The 25,380-nt window shown below is 48.3% G+C and overlaps 2 protein-coding genes across 2 annotated transcripts; both read right to left on the bottom strand.

Moving 5' to 3' along the window:
• Positions 1-1,765: 1,765 nt before the first annotated feature.
• On the bottom strand, positions 1,766-10,467 carry LOC118572634 (paired immunoglobulin-like type 2 receptor alpha). The gene is made up of 8 exons (XM_036172360.1): positions 10,386-10,467; positions 9,702-10,088; positions 7,153-7,207; positions 6,828-7,028; positions 4,217-4,247; positions 2,473-2,509; positions 2,225-2,256; positions 1,766-1,891 (listed from the first exon to the last, which is right to left on the bottom strand). The coding sequence occupies exons 1-8, from the start codon at positions 10,432-10,434 to the stop codon at positions 1,766-1,768; spliced, it is 918 nt and encodes a 305-aa protein (XP_036028253.1). The 5' UTR covers positions 10,435-10,467.
• A 7,155-nt stretch (positions 10,468-17,622) lies between these two features.
• LOC118572568 (paired immunoglobulin-like type 2 receptor beta) lies at positions 17,623-20,429 on the bottom strand. Its single transcript, XM_036172289.1, has 3 exons — positions 20,360-20,429; positions 19,658-20,044; positions 17,623-17,768 (listed from the first exon to the last, which is right to left on the bottom strand). The coding sequence occupies exons 1-3, from the start codon at positions 20,406-20,408 to the stop codon at positions 17,623-17,625; spliced, it is 582 nt and encodes a 193-aa protein (XP_036028182.1). The 5' UTR covers positions 20,409-20,429.
• Positions 20,430-25,380: the final 4,951 nt, after the last annotated feature.

Genomic DNA, 25,380 nt, shown 5'->3' with positions numbered 1-25,380 from the left:
TTTTGGCATTTTATTTAATTATTTTTAATATATATATTTAAAATTTGTATGTGTGATGGTGTTTGCTTGCATATGTATCTGTGCACCACATGCATACCTGGTGCTCTCAGAGGCCAGAAGAGAGTGTCATATCCTCTGGAACTGGAGTTACAGTTGGTTGTGAGACAACATGTGAGCATTGGGAATTGAAATACAGTCTTCTACAAGAGCAGCATGTTCTGTTAACTGCTGAGCCGTCTTTCCAGGCCCTTGACATTGCAGATAAAAATGTACTAAGTAAGGCTCAGAAGTGTTTAGATTTGTTCAAGACCCATGTTGAATACACAGCTGACACAAGGCTGGAGTCCAGGTGTGACCTGAAAGTCCATGTTCCCAATTCTGATGAAGACTATCCTTTCAGAAGCTTTAAACATAAGAATCCAGATATTTGGCTTGTAAAACATCAGGATAGGTTGACTAGAAGGGACTCTCAACTTTGTCCTTTATTCTCTTCAGGCAAGAAAAATATTAAATTACGAGTCCGGGCTGTGGTGACACACCCCTTTAATCCTCGCACTTGGCAGGCAGAGGCAGGTGGATCTCTGAGATTGAGGCCAGCCTGGTCTACAGAGTGAATTCTAGGACATACACCAAGACTACACAGAAAAACACTGTTGGAAAAACCAGAAAAAATTAAGGCTCTTGACAGCAAGGTCTCAGCTACCAACTTACCCTAGAACAATGAAATTAAAACTATATCAAAGTGTCCCGCACCACCAGCTCCACACGGGGCTTGCTCGTTGGCAAAGGAAGGTCCTGGCCCTCAGGAGATCCTAACACAGGAGGCAGCAAGTTTCCCACCTGTAGATGACGGTTCCAGTGACCTGGACTTGGAGCAACTCCTGGAAGCCATTGGAGAGGCAGAGGAGAGAGGGGAGTCGCAGCAAAGGGATGGCCTAGAAGAGTTCCAGGCAGGCCTCTTTGAGGAGTAGTGTGCTCTGGTCCTTCTACTGCTGACTGCCTCTCAGTGATCCCCAGCAGATGTTGAATGTGGGGGTTGGTGACCTGCTCCCTGCTTCAGGTCAGAGCTGTGCATCCTGGGTAATATAGCAGGTCTCTGGAGCCACTGCTTAGGCTGTGCTTCCTTTCCTGTCGCTATGGCAACCTGCCTTCTCTGGAAGGTAGAGGAGGCTGGAGACAGCAGCAGGACCCAGGCCTGTGGAACCTTCAGAGAAGCATCTCTGTAAGTCCCGACTCCCTGACTTCCTTGGGGGGCAGCATGGCCTTAGCAAAGCATTGTAACCATGTGGTGTTTAGTTCCCTGTTTCACACCATCTCTCTAGGGTTGTTGCTGATGTCTAGTGTGGTGGTCCATGGTAACCAGTCACTGTGTGCTGGTTATTACCCTCCCAGATGTGGGTGTACCTCTTATAGACAGGCTGCCAACATTCGGGCATTCCCTGCCTTGGGCAAATAGAAAATCGTGATAGAGAATGGTAACTTAGAGGGCCAGAAGATAAGGGTCACATGAGTGACTCCTAATTAGATTCATTTAGGCAAATTCTGTGGATTGTTTTATTTTGTGAAAAAGGTCTAGGAAGTTAAAAAAGGGAACTGGGAGTTCCTCAGTTTCTCTGAGCTCAAATGCCCTGAGATGTGGATTTCAGTCTCTGGCGATGGGTACCAGTGACACATGAGATTTTGTCTCTGGCTGTGGGTATCAGTGGAAGCTGGGAATCTTCCCACTAGAAGCACAGGTGACTCTGAGATCGTCACCCAGACCCACTCATTTGGCCTTTACAATGGAGTACAAAGTCTCTTCTTGGGGATCTTCATGGACAGGCTGAAAGGATGGTGTTCTTGAGGAGACTGGACTTGAGAGGGCAATGGAGGCATACACGATGTTGTTATCCTGTGGGGGACAAGAGGGTAGATGGCAGCAGTGCAGTTGTGGCTACCATAAATCAGCAGCTGCAGCCTGAGTGTCCTGCCCACACCTGCAGCAGCTGAAGCCTGAGTGTACTGCCCATACCTGCCCCAGCTGCATCCTGAGTGTCCTGCCTCACCTGCCCCAGCTGCAGCCTGAGTGTCCTGCCCACACCTGCCCCAGCTGCAGCCTGAGTGTCCTGCCCACACTTGCAGTAGCTGCAGCCTGAGTGTCCTGCCCACATCTCTGGTCTCCACCCTTCTGTCTCCTTCTTCAACATCCCTTTAACTCCTTCAGGCCCGAGTTTGAGTGGCTTACCTTGGGGTTCTCTTTGGGGTTCACATATTGTCCTAGAGAAAAAGGAACACAGAGTGCTGAAGTCAAGCTGTGACAGGGAGGGAAACAGGAGGCTGGGAGTTCCAACAGTGAGGTGAGGACCTCGGTTACATGGAGGAACAGGGTGAAGGAGGGAAAGGTGGAAATACTGAGAGGTGCTTATGTAAGTGTGGGGTCTTGGGAGAAGAAGGCAGAGCCAGGTGGGGAAACTGGAAGCTGGCAGAATTTACCTTCAGGTTCAACATCCTCAGTGTTTTCGTGAGGTCCCTGCAAGGGAACAAATGGACAACATATTAGAATCTGGACAGGAAAGGGTTAAGACATTAGGTCCTGGGCTGCAGAGATGGCTCAGTCAGTAAAGAAAGTGTCACATAAGCATGAAGTCAAATTGCAGACCCAGCACCCACAGAAAGCTGGATGCTGGAGAAGCAGAGACAGGCAGATAAATCCCTGGTGTTCACTGGCCAGGACTAACAGATGAACTCTAGATTCAGGGACAGACCCTGTCTCAAAAGATAAAGTGGAGGGCTGGAGACATGGTTCAGTTGGCAAAGTGCCAGCTTCACAAACCTGAAGACACACATTTAGATCCCCAAGGACTCGTGTGGAAATGCTGGACAGGATGTGTCTGGAGAGTGGATGGAGAGAGGAGGATCCCTGAAGCTCATTGTCTGGGCAGTCTAGCCCAACTGTTGAGCTTCAGGTTAGGGAGAGACCCTGACTCAAAATAAAAATTGACTTGAGGTGCAAGAAACTGAGGGGAGTCACTACATAGACCTCTACCTCCACACACATTCACAAGTGAACACACACACACACACACACACACACACACACACATACACACACTATACATGCAGGAACACAAAGAGAACAGAGAGGAACTGACAGACTCTCCATTGATCTCTGGCGTTCACACATGTGGATGTGCACCTGCACATGGACACACATAGGAACATGTTAGAAAACACACACAACTGGGCATGGTGGTGAATGCTTGTAATGTCAGGGCTCAGGAGGTGGAGACAGGGGAATCCGGGTGTTCACTGGCCAACCAACCTGGTCTAATTAGTGAGTTCCAGACCAGTGCAAGACTCTGTCTGCACAAAACAAAGCAAACCCCCAAACAGCCTGAAGTGTGTCAACAAGACTGGAGGAAGGGCATCTGGCCAAGGAAGCCACAGGGAGAGGAGGAAGCTGGGATGCAGTGTTGCTAGCAGATGCTTGAGTTATATGTACAAGGCCCTGAGTTCCATCCCAGCACCTCATAAAGTGGGTGTTGTATGATGCCTGTCATTCCAACAGTTGGGAGGTGGAGGCAAAAGGTTCAAGAGTTCAAGGTCTTCCTTGGCTACAGCGTTAGTTCCAGGCCAGCCCGGGCTTAATGTGATCCTTTCTCAGAACAGAGGGGCTGGAAAAGGAAGGGTCAGAGCAGGCCATGTACAGTAGGAAAGAAGAGTCAGGAGAGAAGGGCAGATAGGTTGGGAGGTGGAGAGAAAAGGGTAAGAGATGTGGACGATCTGGAACAAAGGATTCTGGGGGAGCGGGCTCACTGACCATAGAGAAAGACAGAAGAAAGGGAAGAATGGAGAGCTGTTGAATCGAGGCAGATGTTCAAGGCTGAGAGGAAACAGAGACAGAAAGGGAAGCCCCGGGAAATGGAAGGAGAGAGGAGGAAGTCTGAGTGCTGAAGGTGTTGTTGTTCTGGGAAGAGACTCCTGAGACCTCTGCGCTCCTTGTCAGTGAGAATCTGGTGCCCTGAGGAGCAAAATGTCATAGGGGACAAGGAGGGAGCAGACAGGATGAGTCAGTGGTTAGGGAGATGTGAAGGGTCCTGGGTGTGGTTCTCTCTGTCTCTCTCTCTCTCTCTCTCTCTCTCTCTCTCTCTCTTTCTCATGTTATTTGAGGGGCTGGAGAGATGGCTCAGTGGTTAAGAGCTTGGCTGCTCCTGCAGAGGACCCGGATGGCGCTCACCTGGCTGGGGTTTCGGCTTTGGTCCCCTGTCCTATGGGGAGAAACAATGTCAGTGTGACATCAGTGCTGATCCTCCATCATCCTTCTCAGATGTCCTCTGTGTTCAGACCACCTTCAGAGGATGGGGGAGCAGAGAACCTGCCCCAGGCAGTCAGAGAAGAGCCTGAGCTCCCTCTGCTGGGCTGTTGTCCTACACAGCAAGCCTCCCCAGATCTCTGCTGGGTCCAGACCTCACCCCTGTCTCCTTTGCTTCCTTCACCAACCTTGAGTTCCCCTCACTCCACATCTGCTCATCTACTCTGCATTCACATGCCTTCCTTTCTGTGCCTCTAGAGACCGCCTCTTTCTGGAATACATCAACTCTACTGGTCTATTTGTCTTGCTGGACACTATGCTGTTTTAATGACTACAATTTCTTGCCACTTATTTATTATGTGGTAGGATGTGCCACAGTGTGTATGGAGGTCAGCGGGCGACTGCAGTAGTGGATTTCCTCCACCAGGGGGCTCCCGGGCTTGGACACTGACTCCTTTTACCCTCTGAGAGCTACTGTGTTTCTATAGAAAATTCTATTATTCATATATTTATTTAGTGACTATAGCTTTTAAAGTTTTTTGTTATTGTTTGGTTCCTAAAATTTTAAATGTATGTACATATGAGTGTAGATGCCAACAGGATTCAGGAGAGGCTTCAGACAGGCCTGCAGTCTGAGTTACAGGCGGTTGTCAACTGACTGATGTGGGTGCTGGAGCAGAACTCAGGGTCTCTGCCCGAGCAGCCAGTGCTCTGACTCCTGACCCATTTCTCCGTGTTTTCTCTTTTGACTTATAAGCACACTTTTCTTTGTTTTCTTGGTTCTTTTCACACCTCTGTCAGATCCACACAGGCACTTCAACTGTACCCCAACTCAGCTGGTCAGTCCACGCCTGTGCAGGTGTGAGTGAAAAATCTTCACCACAGGCTCACCTGTTTGAAATCTTGGTTTTATTGGGGAGGTTATGGATGATTTAGGAGGTTCAGATTCCGGAAGAGGTGTATGTCTCACTGGGTTGTGTTTGAGAATATATTGCTTCAGTCAGTTCCAGCTCTTTCCCTGTATTCTCTGCATGTGTTGAAGATGTGACTTTTCAGTGTCCTGCTTCAGCTGCCCACCACTATTAACCTTCCTTCCACAAGTTACTTTTGATCGTGATATTTTATCACCGCAATGGAAAAGTAACCGCCATTACACACACTCAAACACACTTCATCTTTCATGGCTTGGTTGTTTCATCAGAGTGTTTTTTAACACACTTAGACTTGTTCCTGTTCTCTGGTCCCCGTGTCCTCCATCTAATCACTGAGTGTTTGTTTGATGTCTTCTGCACCTAAGGATGACTTTGAACTACTGATCCTCCTGCCTGCCCCTTCCACACACTGGAGTTACAGACACACACTACCACACCAGGCTAATCACAAAGTCTGAAAGCTTTTCCCTTGACAGTTTCCTGGTTCTGGCCATCCATCCCCATGTGCAGATCCAGTGTGGCAAAGTGTCACAGCCTGGCCCCCCTCCAGTCTGTTCTCTGCACCCTAGGACTGTACTGTCAGAATCCAGCTGCTGCTAAGGCCACAGCACCGCCCTTCACCTCTCAAGAGACACTGTCCAGACACTGAGTTCTCTCCAGCTGACCTGCTGCCATCCAGGTCCAGGGTTTATCACCTGGGCAGTGATTTTAGTCAAAGACGGTATTAGTGTCCACACATCCTGTTCCCTTTCCTGTCTCCTTCCTGGTTCATAGTGAAACCACCTCTATCCTCAGAAGGATATAAAAAGAACCCCATTTCCACTTTGGAGTCCCTGCCGTGTGGGTGGAGCCTAAAATCTCCTTAGAGCGCCCTCCTATGTTGATATCTACCCTTCTGTCCATCCATGGCATCAATAACTCTTAGTAAACTCCTTCCTCCCCGTAATCTGTCTCAGTGACCCTATTGAATCACCATCTGAGACCTTTCACGCACACTGATGTCACCATAGCAGGGTGCTGAGGTGGCCACTCCATTTGTCCTCTGGTATCAGAGGCTTGGGGACCTGATTTACCAGGTTCCCTCTGGTCATCTCCTGCCTGCTCCTCCAGCACCACACTGCTCAAGAGTTCCTGAGATGGTTTCCCTTTGCTGGAGGCCAGAGAGAGTCCTCTACATGACTCCCAGACCTTCCTGGCTATTACGTGGATTGAGGAGTGTTGAGATAAATTCTCATATAAGCCAGGCTAGCCTTGACCTCCAGATCCTCCTGCATCCACCTCCCAGGCACACTTACAGATGTGTGGATCACCATCGACTGTGCACACTTACAGATGTGTGGATCACCATCGACTGTCATTGTTTTCATTTTTTATTTGTGTTAGATTCATTTATTCAACTGTGTGTGTGTGTGTGTCTGTGTGCACATACCATGTTATGGGTGTGTTAGAGGACAAAGTCCCTGCAGTACTCAAGCACTTTCCTGACTCAGCCTTCCCTGAGCCCTGGCATCTGCGCTGTTGTCAATCGCCTTCCAGGACTCTGGTGTAGACTGTTCTGTAGAAACACTCAGGAAGTGTGATGGGGTGCAGTGTGGACCACTTACCTTTCCTTCTCCTCCACCTGAGGAACACTATCAATCCCAAAACCCCAGCCAGGAGTACAGCAGCAGCCACTGCCAACCCAACTGTGGTTCCCAGACCCAGGCTCTCTTTCTGTCTGCTCTTCTTCCCTTCTGTGGCTGTGAGGGCAGTTCTGGTGAGTGCAGAAGTTGCAGTGGTGGGGCTTGCAGAGGTGGTCTTGGGGGCTGGGAGGAGACAAAGGAAGTCAGCCTTGAACGTGATTGGGATGTGTAAGCCAAATAAACTTTTCCTTCCTAAGTTCTGTGCTCGTGGAGTTTTTCACAGCAATAAAAACTTGAACTAGGATACCTGCTGCAATCCATCTCCTCCAATGCCAATTCCATTTCCCCCAATAGCAATGACCCTGTAGCCATGATGCCACCACAGGGGTCAGGAACTTTCTGTGGAAGAGCAGCCTGGGGCTTTGGAGTAAGTGGAAGTTTCTGTCCCTTCAGCAACTCCCATTTACCTGGCAGCTGCTTCACAAATTACCACCCAGAGACTTATATAATTAATATATGTTATATATATATATATATATATATATATATATTAATATATTAATATATTTATATATAACTGCTCTGCTGATAGCTCAGGCTTATTACTAACTGGCTCTTACACTTAAATTAACCCATAATTCTTATCTATGTTTAACTTGGTTCCTTTTCTCAGTAGGGCAGTCTCTGCTCCCTCTGCATCTGCCTGAGGACTCCTGACTCAACCCTTCCTCTTCCCAGCATCCCCTGGGACCTGTGTGTGTTGCCATGCACTTGTAATCCCAGCACTTCAAGGGTAAAATACACAGATCCCTGGGGATCACTGCCAGCTGTCCTAGCCCAGTTTGTGAGTTCAGCCCCGAGAAAGACCCAAAGACCCATCAAAGGAAACATAGAGAGAAAGAGAGAGAGAGAGAGAGAGAGAGAGAGAGAGAGAGAGAGAGAGATCTATCACTAGTGACCTTTGTGCTTAGACCTGAAAGAGAAAACGGGCAAAGGAGAGTACTATTGAATTGGCTACAAAAATGAAATTATGGAAAGAGAATTAATAAGTAAACCACGGGGTTCTTTTCAATACTTGTTACAAATATTTCTCTGTGTTGTATCTTTGCCCTAAATGAGGATATTTAGTTCAGATAAAACATTTCTTTTGGTCCCAGCTCTTGGCAAAGAGTTCAAGGCCATCTTAGGTTATATAGCAATTTGAGACCAGCATGGACATATGAGACCCTGTCTTAAAGAAATGGGAAAAAAGAAAAATGTCTTTTTCATCATTAATTTTAATATTTTAAAAACAATGGGCAGGAATTTTCAGTTAATTAATGAATTAATTTTCAAAATGCTGATGAAAAATACTGATGGAAGAATTCATAGTGGAGTGAGGAGTAAGTCAATGACAGAGCCCTTGTCTAGTGTGCACGTGTCCTGGGACAAGAAAAAAAACATGGTGTGTGTGCCTGAAGAGAGAAAGGCATGGCTGCCTAAATTGATTGTTCTACAATCACCTAATAGATTATCAAAGGCTGGAGACATTAGGAAGGAGGAAGAGGGAGGAGACTGGAAGAACACAGCCATTTAGGAAAACATGAAGGAGACACAGGAAATGCAGAGGTAAGGTGCCTGGTCAGTTCAGGCTGTGGAGTTTATCCTGAACCAGCACATGGTTATGATGAGGTGTGGTTTGCCAGGGGGAGGCGGGTGGGTCTAACCTGGAAGGGAGAAATCCACTTATCACTGGAACTGCTGAGATTGGACAATGTAATTAATGATAATTGATTATTATTTGACTATTAATTTTACATTTTATTTTATAAAAATTTATTTTTTATTAAATTTTTGCAAGTGTGTGTGTGTGTGTGTGTGTTTGTGTGTGTTTGTATGTGTGTCAGAGGTTAACCTTAGGTGTTCCTTCCTCAGATATCACACATATTATTTGTAAGACAGACCATGTGAACACTTGTAACCACAATACCACGGGAGAAAAGAAGATCAATGGGGCTTCACAGCCCATCAGCCTAGTCCCAAACTGAGCTCCAGGTTCAGTGAGAAATCCTGCCTCAAGGGAATGACATGAGTCTTATTAGAGGAGGACCCCTCATGTCCGTCCACCTCTGGCCTTCCCAAGCACACGTATAAAATACAATCCCCACACACATGAACCTACACAAACACACATGCACACACATGCATGCTTACACCACATATATGTGCTCCACAAAATCAATAGAAGATAGGCAAATAGTGTGAATTCGAGCAGAGGCCATATGACTACTGGTTGAGAGATATTAGGAAGTACATGAGGTCTGTGTGGGAATGATGAGGGATGGGGAGGAAGGGGGAAGAGGGAAATGAGGAAGGGAAAAAGAAACTAGGGCAGGGAGAGGTGAAGGATGTGTCTAGAGACTGGTGAAGTGGGGGACCCAGAGGAGGAGGGGTACACACCAACTGTGGAAGGCACGAGATATGGTGTAAAGTCCAGATCTAATGGAGACCCTGACACAGGACCAGGTGAAGGCTGCTCCGTCCTGGAGAGGCCAGATCCACATGGATTTGTGTCAACGAGGGTGGGGTAGGCAGGGCGGTAGTGCAGTTTGGAGAAAGGAGCAGGAGCCTGGGCCATCTGGGAAGAGCTGAGACTGGGGGTGGGGTGGATCTGAGGGCACATGAGGGCAGCTCAGAGAGAGCAGCCAAGGCTTGTGGATGATTGTGGGATGAGGAAATGTGAAGCTGGCAGAGCTCTGGGGAGGGGACAGAACACAGGAGAAGAATTGGAGGGAAGGATCAGAAGTGTAAGATCCCTAATGACATCTATGGTACAAAGAAGCCAGGGCCACCAGGCCTGACCTAGGATGTGCTCACCACGAGTGATGGTGAGTTGGGTCCCTACAACAGGCTGCCACTCTTCCACGCCATGTCTTGTGTTCAGACGAACTCGGCAGAAGTACACTGTCTGGTCCTCCTTCTTCAAGTTCAGGACTCTGAGGACTCCGGATGTCTGAGGCTGTGTCCAGTTCAGGCTGAGCCGGTTCTTGAAATGCTTATGTATGAAACCCGAGGAGGAGTTGTAGATATATTCCCCACGGAATTTCTTCCATCTCCAGAGAATCTTCATCTGTGGATCCTCTGCCAACTCCCAGGGGAAGTAGAAGGAGAAGGGGATCTCGATGGAGCTGCCCTGGACACCAGAGAGGCGTGCTGGTTGGTTGACCCCAAAGCCATTTACTCTGTTAGATCCTGTGGAGTAACCTGGAAAGGATGGGGAGAATATGATGTCTCTGCAAGGGATGGAAAGGGCAACCCAGAGCTTCCTGAGCCATTATCCATAGGACAATCCTGCCCTGTGTCCCACTGTTCCATACAGTACAGGACAGATGAGGATGGGTTGGGCTGCACCATCTCTGAGGATGAGCTCTCTCTTTAGGCACAGAGCACTGGTGTCTCCTCTAGCAGTCAACTGGCCAAATGACAGCCCACTCTACCCAGCCCCACTGGTCTCTCCTGTGGTTAAGGTAGAGTCCCTGCTAACAAGGTCCCCGAACTCACCAGCTTGCAGGCATGCAGCTGACAGCAGCAGAAGCAGGATCCAAGCCATGGCCTGATTCCCTCTAGGAAGTGAGACCAGCAGCGTGACCAGGCAGGAGAGTAGACCTGTGAGGGACCCTGGGGTGCTCAGGACTCAGGAAGAATCAGGGTAAAATGAAACACAACCTTTGGGCCTTCTCATGTGTAGGACTGAGTCGGGGAAGAACCTCCCCATCCCCAAATCCTTGTGACCAGCAACTTCCTTCATGATTCTGGCTTCTTCTTCCTCTTGTTACAGAAGATCCTCCCTGTGGTCACTGACAGGATGGCCAGGCCTTTGAACCTAACCCCCATTTTTGACAGGAAGATATGGAAGTGACCTCACCATGCTGGGCTCTCCTCTCTTCCACCTGGATCTTCTGTCTTGGCCAGGCTTGTCCATTTCCCATGTGGCCTGTAATCACTGTTTCCTCACCTCCAGATTTCCTCCACTCCTGCCCTCCCAGTCCTCATCTGTTTCTCATTGTATCTTCCTTCATGCTGGGTGTCTTGTCTGTCTGTCTGTCTGTCTGTCTGTCTGTCTATCTTTCTAATAACCTCTGGCAGTGGTCAGTTTTTGCTCACTTCAGAGACAGCGAGGATGGCGGTGATGAGGAAACACTTTCCATCCCCAGCCCTAGCTCGGTGTCCTCACCACCATCTGCTCTTTGTCCTCTTCTTGTCCTTCAGGGACTCTTCACAGCACCCGGCAGAGCCAAGGCCCAGTGGACACTCTCACCCTGACCTGCTCGCTGCTGCCGAGTCTGTAACTACCCTGGGCTTCCTGGGTGATCGTCTCTCTCCTCTAGACAGTGACTCTAAAGCTACTCCAGCTTCTGAAGGAGACTCTCTACCTCCCACGAACCTTCACACACCTCAGAAGAGGATGGCAGGGATCAGAGAAGCCCTGGGACACGTCACAGGACTGCCATATGGCAGGTTGACTGGACTTCAAACCACCAAGTACTTGTAGTCCTAAACTCCACACAGACTTCAGCCTGCCTGCTTAGTTAAGAATCTGAAATTCCCTCAAAAGCCACGGATCTGCTGCTGGGCTCCCAGGGGGCTGTTCTCCCAAAGCACTTGAGTGACTCCTTCTAGGTGTGGCTGATCTAGAACCTTCTTTGGATGAAGTGTTCAAAGAAGGATCGAGCAGCCATGTTTCAGTCATGACCTGGTGCCTGGGACATCTCTGACAGTGGACATACTGCCCCATGACTAGGATGAAGGTGTGAGAGGTGGGGCAGAGGCCAAGGTGACCTCAGGGCTGGTTCTGTAGGAGGGACATCCTACCCTTCCCCATGACAGGGTTCCATCAGTTCCATGGAAGACAAGAGTGTACCAGAGGAAGTGGCATCATTCTCCTTGAGTGACATGTGCAGAGGTGACTTCCCATTTCCTTAGGTTCCTGCATTGACTGCCTTCTCCATGCCTCCCAGCAGGTGGCAGTGCAGCCTCCTCTGTCAAATCTGCTGTCTCTGCCTTCCTCACAGTCCCCACTGTCCCCATGGCCCTCAGATCCCTAGACCAGAGCCAGGCAAAAACACTCATGTCCTCACTGTCATCAGCACATGTACTCACTTCTGTGTCCATCCATGCTGCCCTTGGAGACACAGATGCACAGAATCTTTGTGATGAGTTTGTATCAAATGGTTAGTAAGGAGAGGGAATGGGTCTATTGTACCTACTAGAAACCACCACACACACCCCTGTTATTGAATGGATTCTCATATATCTCAGGCTGGGCCTTGAACTTCTTATGTAGCCAAAGATAACCTTGAACTCCTACAGATCCTCCTCTCTGCCCCGCTAAGTGCTGGGAGGACAAGTTTGCCACTTTGTGCTCCTTTATGTCCGTCCTAATGGACATAGAACTCAGGGTTCTGTGCAAGTAAGCACTCTACTGGATGAACCTTGTCTTTATCCACAGGGAGGTCTTAGAAGGGGCTCTCCTGGTCTTGACTACTTACCTCCAGGCTTCATCTGTCCTTGCCTTACTGTCTGGGAGTCTGTGAAAAAGGTTACTGGATTGCTATGTCTCTGAAGGAAGGGCTGGACCTGATGAGGCCGCCATATGTCAGGTGTTAGACCCCAGCATTTTTACACAACAGGCCCCAGTGTGTTCTGTAAGAACCCAATGCTCCTTGTGCTCAGCCTCACTGCTGCCCCCTGCTGGATCCTTAGTCCCAGGTTTTGGTCTCCTGCAATGCCAACTCCCTTTTCCCCAATAGTAGTGACTGTGCCCTGCAGCCATGATGCTTTCACAGGGGAGGGGCACTCTCTGTGGAAGAGCAGCCTTGAGCTTTGGTGTGCACACATGGGGCTTCTGTACACAAGTGACCATGGGGAGTGTCAGACGGCAGTGTTAAGGCCTGGCAGCTGCACAGATTATAGCACGTGTGTGTCCTTACCCCACAGAATAAATAAGTAAATATAATTTAAACTCTTAAAACCAAAGGTAGGCTAGGCATGATGGTGTGTGTCTTTAATTCTAGCATTCAGGAGGAAGAGGGAGAGGCCATTGGATCTCTGTGAGTTTGAGGTTATCCTGGTCTATATGTTTCATTCCAGGCCAGCAAGGGCTATGTAGTGACATCTTAACTAAAAACTAAATAAAAACAAACAAAACCCCCAAATCAATTAAATAAACAAAGAAGCAAAAACCTACCAAAAAAATTAAACAACAGTGGTGGATGGTATCCTGATTAGCAATGCCTGAGCTTGTCCTCTGGCTTCCACTTACATGAGCACACATTACTTGCCCAGACATGCACTTGCACAAAGACACCTACAATGCATCTTTCACAGCTGGTTTACAGCCACCACATGTTTACCCAGTCCTCATCCTGAGTAAACATGGTCTCCAGGCATGTGACCCTTCAGATTCCAGTTCCTGACAGTGTCCCCAGAATTCAGACTCTGATTTTATACCCAGCTGTGTTTTCCCACGATAGTGATACAGAGAACAGGCTCAACACTTCCTATTTCTGTCTTAACCATCCAATTCCAGAAACTTCCCTCAAGTAACCCACAGTACAAGTTCTGTGGGCACTGACCCATCAGATAACCTCATTGATGAATACTGCCCATCTGTCTGTCTTTCCTGTCATACCACCTACTCATACTCATAACACCTACTCTCCCATTCCTTGATTTCTTTCCCCCAGGGACAACATACAGACCCTAGGTGAAATCCCAGTGTCAAATGTCCAGACTGTGTCCTGAAGAGAGTGGAGGAGATGCTAGAGAGGGCAGAAGGAGGGTGGTTGGTGGTGTAGACAGGACACTCGGGCTGCACCTGAGACTTTTCATTAACACAGTTGTCCTGCCCCATCTGACCTTTTCTTTCTCCCCTAGGATGACATCATCATCTTCATTTCCCTCACATGCTGCCCAACCTCAGCATGAGCACCTATCTCCACCCCTGCCCCGGGTAACCAACCCCAAGAAGAGACTCTATAGTATGTCCTAAAGACCCAGTGAGTGGAGCTGGGTGATCATGTCAGTCACCTACTTCTGGTATGAAATCTCCCAGCTTCTGCTGATGCACAAGGCCAGGAACAGAAACTCATGAATCATCAAGTGGAGGTCACAGAAACTGAGAAACACACAGTTCCTTCTTCAACATTATATATGTTCCATAAAAAAACCAAAAATACCAAAATACAACAACAACAACAACAAACCCAAACAACTATTTATAGTCACAAAATTCGTCTAACTGAATCCAAATAGAAAAATGGTGACATCTTCAAGTTCTCTGTCTCCATCTGAAAGTGGACAAATGGATGACCTGCCTCCATGACTGCTCTGTACTGTTTAGAGTTTCTGTTGACCTTGTTGTTTGTTTCAAGACATGATCTCTTGTAACCCAGGCTGCCCTCAGGTTCAATAAGTGCTAATGAGAGTCTACAATCATGATCTTTCCATCACTACCTGTCTGTGGTTGGGATTACAGGCATATGCCAACATCCTAGATTAGATTGGCTTGTCAGGAAAGGAAGCCCAACATGGGATCCAGTCAAGCCATGGTCTGTCACCTAAGGAGGAGCCTGGAGGAGTTGGGACTATGGCTGAGATGTCAGTGTCCAGGGAGAAGGAGAGAGGAACCAGGGTTCTGAGTGTGGACAATGGTCCCTGCTTCTCTCTGTGTCCCTTGTCCTGGACACAATATGTCATTCTCTAAGAGGTCTCACATTGGGGGTCAAGAGAGACACTGAGATGGATTGATGGTAGTAACATATTTATTAAAAAGTGATATTAACTCCATAGACACAGAAAACAGCACAGTAGGGCTGTCAGGACCAGAGACAGACAAATTGACATGTGTTCTGACGGGAGAACATCAGAGCCCACATTGCAAAAGTGGGGGTTCTCTTCTTCTATCTGTCCAAGACAGGATGTTTCACATACAAGACTGCAGCCATGCTTCCTTTTTCCCAGACAGGAAGCAGGGCAGCAGAGAGATGGTGCATGTGTGACCACCCCATGATGTAAAGTGACCTCCCTGGTGAGAGACCCAGGCCCCTGGAAGCTGTTAGCTGGGTACTAACAGACAATGTCTCAGCAGGTGCCTGTGGGTGACCCTGAGAGGAAGAGGACATTTTCCAGAATCGGTTTTCTTCTTGTACCATTTGGGTCCCTAGAAATCGAACCCAGGTTATTGGGCGAGGTAGCAGGCACCTTTTCCCACTGAGCTATCTTACTGGCTGACACATTTTTTTTGTTCATAGAAACTAATATAAAAACGAACTTTAGATTGACCGCTGTGGATCCTGCATGGGACCAAACTAGGCCCTCTGCATCCCGGAGACGGTTGTGTGGCTGGGTCTGTCTCATTACTGTGGTTGGACACCTGCTCACCCTGAGAATGGGGGAGGGGCTTGGTTCTGTCTCACCTGAATGTACCAGGCTTTGCTGTCACCCCATGGGAGAACTTACCCTTTTAGAGGAGGGAAGGAGGGGTTGGTGTGGGGATATTTCATGGTAGTGGGAACAGGGTGAGGGATCATAGGGGGTTCTATGGTTGGTCTGCAAAATGAATAAAATATTTTTAAAAAATTTGAAAATGTTAATAGCATGATTTTTAATCTTGGGGTATTGACATTAAAAAAATGATACAGCTTCTAACTGGCTTTGAACTGCAGTATGTGGAGAGACATCCCCATGTTTCTGAAAGGCTCTTGCTTGTCCATCAAGGAGATTACAATTCCTGCCACCCCACTGGCTTCTAATGAGGGTTTTCCAGTTCAAGCTCAGGTCCTCCTGCCTGTGCTCAAGGCTCTTCTGACCAAATCATCTCTCTGTTCCCATGGATCCTCTCATAACTAACTTCCCCACACAGCCCTCAGCTGCTCCTTGGGATGACTGGCTCTCCCCTGGCTGTGGTCATCTTGAGTCTGCTGGCCTGTAGGAGAAGAAACAGAGACACTGTGGCAGCCATGCTCACCCTCCATCTTCCTCTCAGCTGTTCTCTGTGTTCAGACAACATCAGGGGCCCAGGGCAGCAAACAGCTCTGCAGCAGACATTCAGGGACAGCTCTGAGAGTCACCAGGACCTGATGCTGGTCCTCAGCTGTCCTTCTGCACAGCACAGCCAATCAGAGGACAGCTCTCCTGGTCCTTTGTCCCCTGTCCATGTCCTCCTCCCTCTGCTTCCTTCTCTTGCCTTGAACCCATATCTCCTCCCTGACTTCCCTGCCGTGCACTCACCACACCTCCCTTTTGGCTCCCTGGAAACTGGCTCTCTAGCTTTCCTGTGAGTGCATGCTGCTGCCACCTGCAGATTCAATCTCAGGCTTCAAATCCCAGTCAGACTTCTGCTGCCTCTCAGGCTGCTGCTCTCCATCTCTCATATGCTCCTCTTTCCTGTTGGAGGACTGAGACCCTCTGAACCCCTGGGGCTACATCTTCAAACTTTAGTTCTGCACTATTACACTCCACTGTCCTCTCATCTCTGCTCCTGTCCTGCAGTCTTCTAATCACTATGGCTTAAATCTGCTCTGAACACCGTCCACACTTGGCTCTTGTGTTGTGTGAGTACAAGTTCTCAAAGGGCCCAGGTTGACCTGCAATTTGCTATGTATCTGCAGATGACCTTGAACTCTTGAATCAACTCTCTGCACTTCCAAATGCTGGGATGAGTGTATCCCCCACTGTGTCCCCATGTTTGTTTCTTAGGATTCTTATGAGTATTACAAGATAAATCATGTATCTCTACAAAAATGCAATTGGTAGTTGAATAGTGATTGTACTGAATTTTCACAGATTTTGTGTTGTACTGACTTAATGTATAAAATTTTCCATTTTACAAATAGGAGATAGCCTTACATTTTTAAAATTTCCCTATATTTAAAATTTTTATTTTTGGAAGATATGTTTGTATATGTGCATATTTGCATATGTGCAGACACATGTGGATGGCAGAGGACAACCTCTGTCATTGACCTGCAGGAGATGTCCACCTACGTTTTTGAGACAGGTCTGTCATTGGCTTAGGCTTCACTGATTGGGCAAGTCTGGCAGCACAGAGAGTTTCAGAGATCCTGTCTCTGCCTGTCTAGTACCTGCAACATGGTCAACTTTATATGTGAATCCTGGGATGACACTCACGTCTTGGTGTGTGTGGGACAAGCACTTTATCAAGTGAGCCATTTCCCCATGCAAGTCTGTCATTTCTCTCAGCAGTGTTTTGTTTTTAGTGGACAGATCTTTCTCTTCTTTTAGGATAGGTTCTTCCTATCCATTTCCTTTCATTTTGGGGTTTATTAATCTCCATGGTCTTATTTTCCCTTCTTATAACCTATCCCAAACCCAAACAGTTCTCTTTTCACGAGTTCCACTTCCCGTGAGATGTTGTCCCTGAGCGCTGGTCTACCTCAGACCTACTTTAGAAGCCACAGCACCTTCCAAGTGTGCAGGTAGCCACCGAGGCACATGTGTGCCCCATTGAATTCTTTAAGAGCAGGCTCTGTATTCATCTGCACTTGCTCCTCTAAATTTCAGCTGGTCTCTAAGGAAAGTAGGAACACGTTCAGTCCTTGTTGAGTTCAGCCATCTTTTCCTCTTTATGTTCTCTGGACTCTGCCCCAACTAAGCCTGCCCTTCTCCATCTCCCCCAGTTGAGCATCCTCTCAACTGGGAAGCTCAGGTGAGGGTCTGTGCTGGACCACTTGCCTTTGCTTCCACCAGAGGAAGATCATCAATACACAGACCGGGGTTATGAGCACAGCTGTGGCCAACACCACCCGACCGTAGCTACCAGATTCACAAGTGATGGATTCCTCTGCCCCTCTGTGTCCTCCAGGCCAGCTGTGGTGACTGCAGAGGCGGTGATGGAGGGGCTCTGCCTGGTGGTGCTGATGGCTGGGGAGAGATGAGGAGTGAGCTGATCCCCCTGGATGAGGGAGCGACAGGGTGAGTGTTACACCTTGTCTCCTCTGTGGGATTGGGATGGGGAACAGCTATTAGAAGTTCACAGAGAGGGAAACACATGCTGAAGGCTGAGACTCCAGGAGAACATGCTCAAACGCTCACTCTCCACCTGTCCTGGAGGTGGGTCCTCAGATGGCCATCTGGTCACAGACAACTAAGTGTCTTAGTTTGGGTTACTATTGGTTATGATGGAACCCCATGACAAAAAGCAAACTGGGCAGAGGGGTTTTTGACTTATACTTCCATATCCATGGTCTATCACTGAATTGAGTCAGGGTGAGGAACTCAAACAGGTAAGAACCAGGAGACATGAGATGATGCAGAGCTCATGGAGGGGTGTTCCTTACTGACTTGCTCCCCATGACTTGCTCAGCCTGCTTTCTTATAGATTCCATTCCCCCACCAAAATGGACTAGGCCTTTTCCCAACAATCACTCATTAAGAACAAGTATCTGTCCTCAGACCAATCTTATGGAGGCATGTTATCAATTGGGGTTCCCTCCTCTCAGTTGACACTGGCCTGTGTCAAGTTGGCATCATGTTATCCAGCACCCTAAGCTACAGAAATACAGTAGTTTTTCATATGCAGTCATAAATGTATGTGACATGCAGTCATATCTCAGTCCGTAGAATGCTACTTGCTCAGACCATAGAAATGATGTGATTCCTAGTATCCATATGAAAAGCCAGGTGAACCAGGCACTGCTTTTAATCTTAACCATAGCGGTAGAGGTAGCAGATCTCTGTGAGTTAAAGCCAGTCTGTCCATTTATAGAGCTCCTCACCAAACAGAGCTGAGTGAGTTTTAATTCCAGTGCTGAGGAGGTGGAGACAGGCATGTCCCTGGGACTCACTATCCGTATAACTTAGCTTGGCAAACTTTAAGCTAGGGAGAGACTCTGTCTCAAAAAAATGTGTTGTGTAATACCTGAGGTTGTCCTCTAGCCTCCACAGGCACATGAACAATGTGCATATTTTAACACACACACACACACACACACACCTGCATTGACACACCCACATGATCTCACACACACTGAATACAATGATGTATAACAGACAATGTATAAGTTTAGCCATAAATGTATAGCACATGGCAGGGCAGAGTACATTCATTTGTTCCACAAATATCGCTATGGTTTATTTCCAGAACATTTGCCTCATTTGAAACAGGTGGTAATGTCCACACAGAGACTAGAATGGACCTATGTGCACTCTGTGCAGAAGCTGCAGTTCAAGTTGCCATGGAGGAGGAGAGGGGACCAGAGAACCTGATCATGGTGAGAACATGAGGGTCTTTGAGGGAGAGATGGGGGATGGAGAAGAAGGTAGGGAAGAGAGAAATGAGAAAGCAGAATAGAAACAGTGTCAGGGAGACTGGTGAAATGGGGGACACAGAGGAGGAGGGGTACACACCAACTGTGGAAGGCACGAGATATGGTGTAAAGTCCAGATCTAACGGAGACCCTGACACAGGACCAGGTGAAGGCTGCTCCATCCTGGAGAGGCCAGATCCACATGGATTTGTGTCAACGAGGGTGGGGTGGGCAGGGCGGTAGTGCAGTTTAGATAAAGGAGCAGGAGCCTGGGCCATCTGGGAAGAGCTGAGACTGGGGGTGGGGTGGATCTGAGGGCACATGAGGGCAGCTCAGAGAGAGAAGCCAAGGCTTGTGGATGATTGTGGGGAAGAGGAAAGGTGGAGTTGGCAGAGCTCTGGGGAGGGGACAAAACACACAAGAAGATAAGAAGTGTAAGACCTCTAATGACATCTATGATACAAGGAAGCCAGGGCCACCAGGCCTGACCTGGGATGTGCTCACCACGAGTGATGGTGAGTTGGGTCCCAGGAATCGACTGAAACTCCTTCATGCCTTCTCTTGTGTTCAGACGAACTCGGCCGATGTACACTATCTGGTCCTTCTCCTTCAAGTTCAGGATTCTGAGGACTCCGGATGTCTGAGGCTGTGTCCAGTTCAGGATGAGCCGGTTCTTGAAATGCTCAAGTATGAAAGGTGGGGTGTGGTTGTAGATAAATTCTCCATGATAGTTTTTCCATCTCCAGTGAATGCTCATCTGTGGATCCTCTGCCAACTCCCAGGGGTAGTAGAAGGAGAAGGGGATCTCAATGGAGCCGCCCTGGACACCAGAGAGGTGTGCTGGTTGGTTGACCCCAAAGCCATTTACTCTGTTAGATCCTGTGGAATAACCTGGGAAGAATGGGGAGAATATGAAGTCTTGCAGAGGCTGGAAAGGACACACCAGTATTTCTGACCCTTCACTCACAGGTGGGTGTAGGACACAGGCACGGACTGTGACTTTTGTCCCGCTGTCCCATATGGGACAGGACAGACAAGGAAGAGTTGGGATGGACCTACTCTGAGGATGAGCTCTCTCTTTAGGCACAGAGCACTGGCTGGCTCCTCTAGCAGACACCTGTCCACATGACAGCCCACTCTTCCCAGCCCTACTAGCTCCTCCTGTGGTGAGGGCAGTGTCCCTGCTAACAAGGTCCCCAAACTCACCAGCTTGCAAGCATGTTGCTGACAGCAGCAGAAGCAGGATCCAAGCCATGGCCTGATTCCCTCCAGGAAGTGAGAGACCTGCAGAGTCACCAGGCAGGAGAGGAGGCACTGTACAGGGACATTGGGGTGCTCAGGAGTCAGGAAGAATCAGCGTAAGGGGCACACAATCCCTGAATCTTCTCATGTTGAGGTCAAATTAGGGTCAGGACCTGCCCATGTCCACCTCTTTGTGACCAGCAAGTTCCTTCATTAATCTGGCTTCCTCTTTCCCAAGATGCAGAAGATCCTCCCTGTGGTCACTGACAGGATGGCTGTGCCCTTGAGCCCAGATCTCATTTTTGACAGGAAGATACAGAATTAACCTCACCAAGCCGGACTCTCCTCTCTTACACCTTGACCTGCTGTCTTATCCAGTCTTGTCCATTTTCCATGTGGCCTGTAATCACTGTTTCTTCACCTCCAGATTTCCTCCACTCCTGTCTCCCTCCTCAACCTTTTTCTCATTGTTACTCCAACCACACTGGTTGTCTTTCTATCTGTCTGTCTGTTTCTCTAATAACCTCAGGCACAGAAGCGGTCAGTTTCTGTTCACTTCAGACAGAACATGGATGGAGGTGATGGGAAAACACATTCTGTCCTCAGCCCTAGCTCGGTGTCCCCACCAACATCTGCTCTTTGTTCTCTTCTTGTCCTTCAGATACTCTTCACAGCATCTGGCAGAACCAAGGCCCAGTGGACACTCTCGCCCTGGCCTGCTCGCTGCTGCCGAGTCTGTAACTACCCTGGGGTTTCTGGGTGATCACCACCCTTCCCTAGACAGTGACTCTAAAGCTACTCCAGTTTCTGAAGGAGACTTTCTACATCCTCAGAAGAGGATGCCAAGGATCAGAGAAGCCCTGGCACATGTCACATGACTGCCACATGGCCGGTTGACTAGATTTCATCCCATCAAGTACTTGTAGACTTCCTCTCCACACAGACTTCAGGCTACCTGCTCAGTGCAGCCTCTGAAATCCCCTCAAAACCCTGGATCTGCTGCCAGGTTCCCAGGAGGCTGTTCTCACAAAGCACTTGAGTGATTCCTTGTAGCTCTGGCTGATCTAGAACCTTCTTTGGATGAAGTGAGCAATGAAAGGTTTGACCAGCAACACATATTATAACATATTGCCTGGGACATCTCTGAGTGTGGACGAAACCTGGCCTGTCACTGGGGTAAAGGAGTGAGACGTGAGGGGAGGTTGTCTGGACTCAGGGCTGGTTCTGTGGGAGCGTCATTCTTACCCTTCCCCATGACAGGGTTCCATCAGTTCCCAGGAAGACATGGTTGTACCAGAGGAAGTGGCATCGTTCTCCCTCAGTGACATGTGCAAAGGCGACTTCCTATTTTCTTAGGTTCCTGCATTGACTGCCTTCTCCATGCCTCCCTTCAGGTGACTATGCAGCCTGCCTCTGTCACATCTGCTGTCTCTGCCTTCCTCACAGTCCCCATGGTCCTCAGATCCCTTGACCTGAGCCAGGCTCAAACAGTCATGTCCTCACTCCCAGCAGCACATGGACTCACTTCTGTATCCATCCATGCTGCCCTTGGACACTCAGAGACATAGAACCTTTGGAATGAGTTGGCCCCAGATGGCTAGTCAGAACAGGGGAAGGGGCAATTGTACCTGTCAGAAAGACACCGCCCCCTACATGAGGATGGGGTCTCATGTAGCCCAGGCTGGGCCTTGACCTTGTGATGTAGATAGTGATGACCTTGAACTCCTACAGATCCTCCTCTCTGCCCATCCAAGTGATGGAATGACAAATCATGTCCCTTTGTCTCCTGCTGGAGATAGAACAAAGGGTTCTGTGTGTGCCACGCAGGTAAGCACTCTACCAGATGAACCACATTTTTCACTTCAGTGAGGTCTGAGAGGGGGCCCTCCTGGTCATGGATGCTCACCTCCAGGCTTCATTTGCCCTACTCTCTGGGGTCTGTGGGTAAAAGGCCAGAGGTTTCTAAGTCATTACAAAGGGGCTGGACACCTGATGAGGCTGCCATATGTCAGGTGCTGGTCACCAGCTTTTTAACACAACTGGGTCTGGAGGGTTCCACAGGATCCCAGCTGCCCCTTGTGCTCAGCCTCACTGCTGCCCCCTGCTGGACCCTGAGTCCCAGATCATGGGCTCTGTTCTAGTTTCAGGTTCTGAACTCAGTTGAATCCCCATAGGGTCCTGCTGTGGGATGATTTCTGTCCAGCATGCTGTATTAACACTCCTGCAATGACAACCATGTTTCCCATAAATGCAGTGACTGGGCCCTGCAGCCATGGTGATTTCATGGGGGAGGGGCACTTTCTGTGAAAGAGCAGCCTGGGGCATTGGTGTGCGCACATGGGGCTTCTGCACATGTGACCATGAGGTGTGTCAGACTGCAGTGTGAGAACCTGGCTGCTGCCCAGGCTGTAGCACATGTGTGTCCTGACCCCACAGAGTAAAGAATTAAGTGTAATTTTAAATATTTAAAGCTAAGGTGGGCTCGACATAAGAATGCATGCCTTTAATTCTAGTTTTTGGGAGGTAGAGGGAGAGGCAAATGCATCTTTTTCAGTTCCAGGCTATTGTGGTCCACATATACAGTTCCAGGCCAAGAAAAACTATATAGTTAGATCTTGTTTCAAAAAAAAAAAAAAAGCAATCAATCAAACAAACAAAAACCAAACCAAAGAACATAAACCTACAAAAAAGAACCAAAAAACACAAGGTGAATGGTGTCCTGGGGAGTAATACCTGAGGCGTTCCTCTGGCCTCCACATACACGAGCACACACTCACTTGTACCCATATGCACATGCACACACACACACACACACACACACACACACACACACACGCATGCGTGGGAGCGCGTGATCACACAAGGTACCTTTCACAGCTGATCTGCCAACACAAGATTACCCAGTCCTCATCCTGAGTAAACAATGTCTCTCCAGGCCAGGCTCTGTGACTTTTTAGACTCCAGTTCCTGACTGTGTTCCTAGCACTCAGACTCTGATTTTATACCCAGCTGTGTTTTCCCATGACAGTGGTGACAGAGAACAGGATCAACCCTTCCTATTTCTGTCTGAAAAATCCAGTTCCAGAAACTTCCCTCAATTAACCCATAGTGCAGGCCCTGTGGGCCCTGACCCAGAAGATAACGTCACTGATGAAAACTGTCCGGCTGTCCACCCATCCTGTCAAACTAGGTTCCCAGCACTCCTTGAATTCTTTTTTACAATGACAACATACAGACCCAGAGAAACCTGTCCAGATTGGGTCCTGAGGAGAGTGGAGCAGATGCCAGAGAGTGGAAAGATGGAGGCTGGTGGTGTAGACAGGACACTCAGGCTGCACCTGAGACTTTACATTAACACAGTTGTCCCGCCCCCATCTGACCTCTTCTTTCTCCCCTAGGATGACATCATCATCTTCATCTCCCTCATGTGTTGCCAACTTCAGCATGAGCACCTCCCTGCACCCCTGCCCAGGGGAGCCCCAAGAAGAGACTCTATAGTGTCTTCAGGCCCAGTGGGTAGGGCTGGGTGACCAGCTCAGTCTCCTTCTCCTCTGGATGAAGTCTCCCACCTTCTGCATATAGCCAAGGCCATACACAGAACCTCACATGTCACTGAGTTTGAGGTCACAGAAACTGAGAAACTCTCAATTTCCTCTTCAACATTATTTATTGCTTAAATGAAACTATTAATATTCACAGAATTTGTTTGAGTAAATCTAAAGAAAAAACTGTTGAATCTTCAAGTCCTCTGTCTCCAAACAAAGTGAAGTAACAGATGACCAGCCTCCATGACTTTGCTGATTCTCTGAAGTTTTGGTTAGCTTGCTGCTTGTTTGATATTAAGACAGCATCTTATGTAGCCCAGGCTGACCTCAAACTCAGTAGGTACTAATGACAGCCTCCAATTCATGATCTTGCTGTCTCTACTGTCAATCATTGGGATTATAGGAACTGTGTCGGGCTTCCTTTAGTCCTTCTTTTAACTGACTGGCTCAGGCCAGGTAACACAAATTCCAAACACTGGTAGTCATGTTAGAATGCATGTGTACTACCCATTCCAACAGTAATGTTCCCTTCACCCTGAGGGGATTTGACCTAAATGTTGTTGAGAATGTTGGTTCTGTGAGGTCTTTCTTCTGGGCTCCTTTGCTGTTTCTCCCTTTTGAACAATGGAAACCAGTCATGGCAAGTCACATGACCACTGGAGTAACAGCTTTGAGGATCCTTCCCTGTTCCCAGTTGTCTGGAGGGAGGAGATGATTAACAGACATTCCCATAGATGACTGGTCAGACCATCATCATGGCATCCTGCTTGCGTGAATATCCCAGGGATGCTCAGATTAGACATCACCCCAGCTGACAAGATCATTGTGAACATGGCTGCTGCTGAGTTCAGCCTCAGGAGGCTTGGATCCATTACACCACTGCAGACATCTTACAGCTTCCTCTGGAGACTTCATTTTAGCCATGAGAAGTCTGGGTGACTTCTCTATGATCCCTCCTGTCTTCAACTAGTTCCAGGGAATTGGGGACAGTTTCTTAATTGACTCAGCAAGTTGATATGCCATGAGACATTTATTAATAAGTGTGGTGATATATTGTGCACCCCAATAAAACTTATCTTGGGATTAGAGGACAGAGCCAGCCACTAGATTAGACATAGATGTTAGACCGTGATGGCACAGATCCTTAATCCTATCACTGGGAGACAGAGATCCGTGTGGAGATCTGTTTGCATCTCTGTGAGTTCAAGACCACACTGGCAACAGAGCCAAGTGTGGTGAAACACACCTTTGATCCCAACACTTGAGATCTCATTCCTTTGCTTAGGAAGTATATATGCCTTTAATTCCAGGAAGTAAAATGGCAGGGATGAAAAAGGAATATAAGGCATGAGGAAATGGGAACTCACTGTCCTGAGGTTTCCTAGAGCTAAGATTGAGCGGCTGGCTTGTTCTGTTTCTCTGATCTTTCAGCTTTCACCC

Source organism: Onychomys torridus, chromosome 22, assembly GCF_903995425.1.
Source record: "Onychomys torridus chromosome 22, mOncTor1.1, whole genome shotgun sequence".
Classification (NCBI taxonomy): domain Eukaryota; kingdom Metazoa; phylum Chordata; class Mammalia; order Rodentia; family Cricetidae; genus Onychomys; species Onychomys torridus.
The sequence above is the reverse complement of the archived record's forward strand: the minus strand, read 5'-3'. Positions and strand labels throughout refer to the sequence as shown.

What these genes read in the sequence shown, in the direction of transcription:
- LOC118572634 (XM_036172360.1), bottom strand. Translation starts at nt 10,434, where the DNA reads ATGGCTTGGATCCTGCTTCTGCTGCTGTCAGCTGCATGCCTGCAAGCT. An exon ending in TGAGGATGTTGAACCTGAAG is followed by an intron (nt 2,257 to 2,472) that starts GTAAATTCTGCC and finishes CTTTTTCTCTAG; the next exon opens with GACAATATGTGAACCCCAAA. An exon ending in ACCCCAAAGAGAACCCCAAG is followed by an intron (nt 1,892 to 2,224) that starts GTAAGCCACTCA and finishes TGTCCCCCACAG; the next exon opens with GATAACAACATCGTGTATGC.
- LOC118572568 (XM_036172289.1), bottom strand. Translation starts at nt 20,408, where the DNA reads ATGGCTTGGATCCTGCTTCTGCTGCTGTCAGCAACATGCTTGCAAGCT. An exon ending in AGCAACATGCTTGCAAGCTG is followed by an intron (nt 20,045 to 20,359) that starts GTGAGTTTGGGG and finishes CATTCTTCCCAG; the next exon opens with GTTATTCCACAGGATCTAAC. An exon ending in CCAACTCACCATCACTCGTG is followed by an intron (nt 17,769 to 19,657) that starts GTGAGCACATCC and finishes ATCTCTCCCCAG; the next exon opens with CCATCAGCACCACCAGGCAG.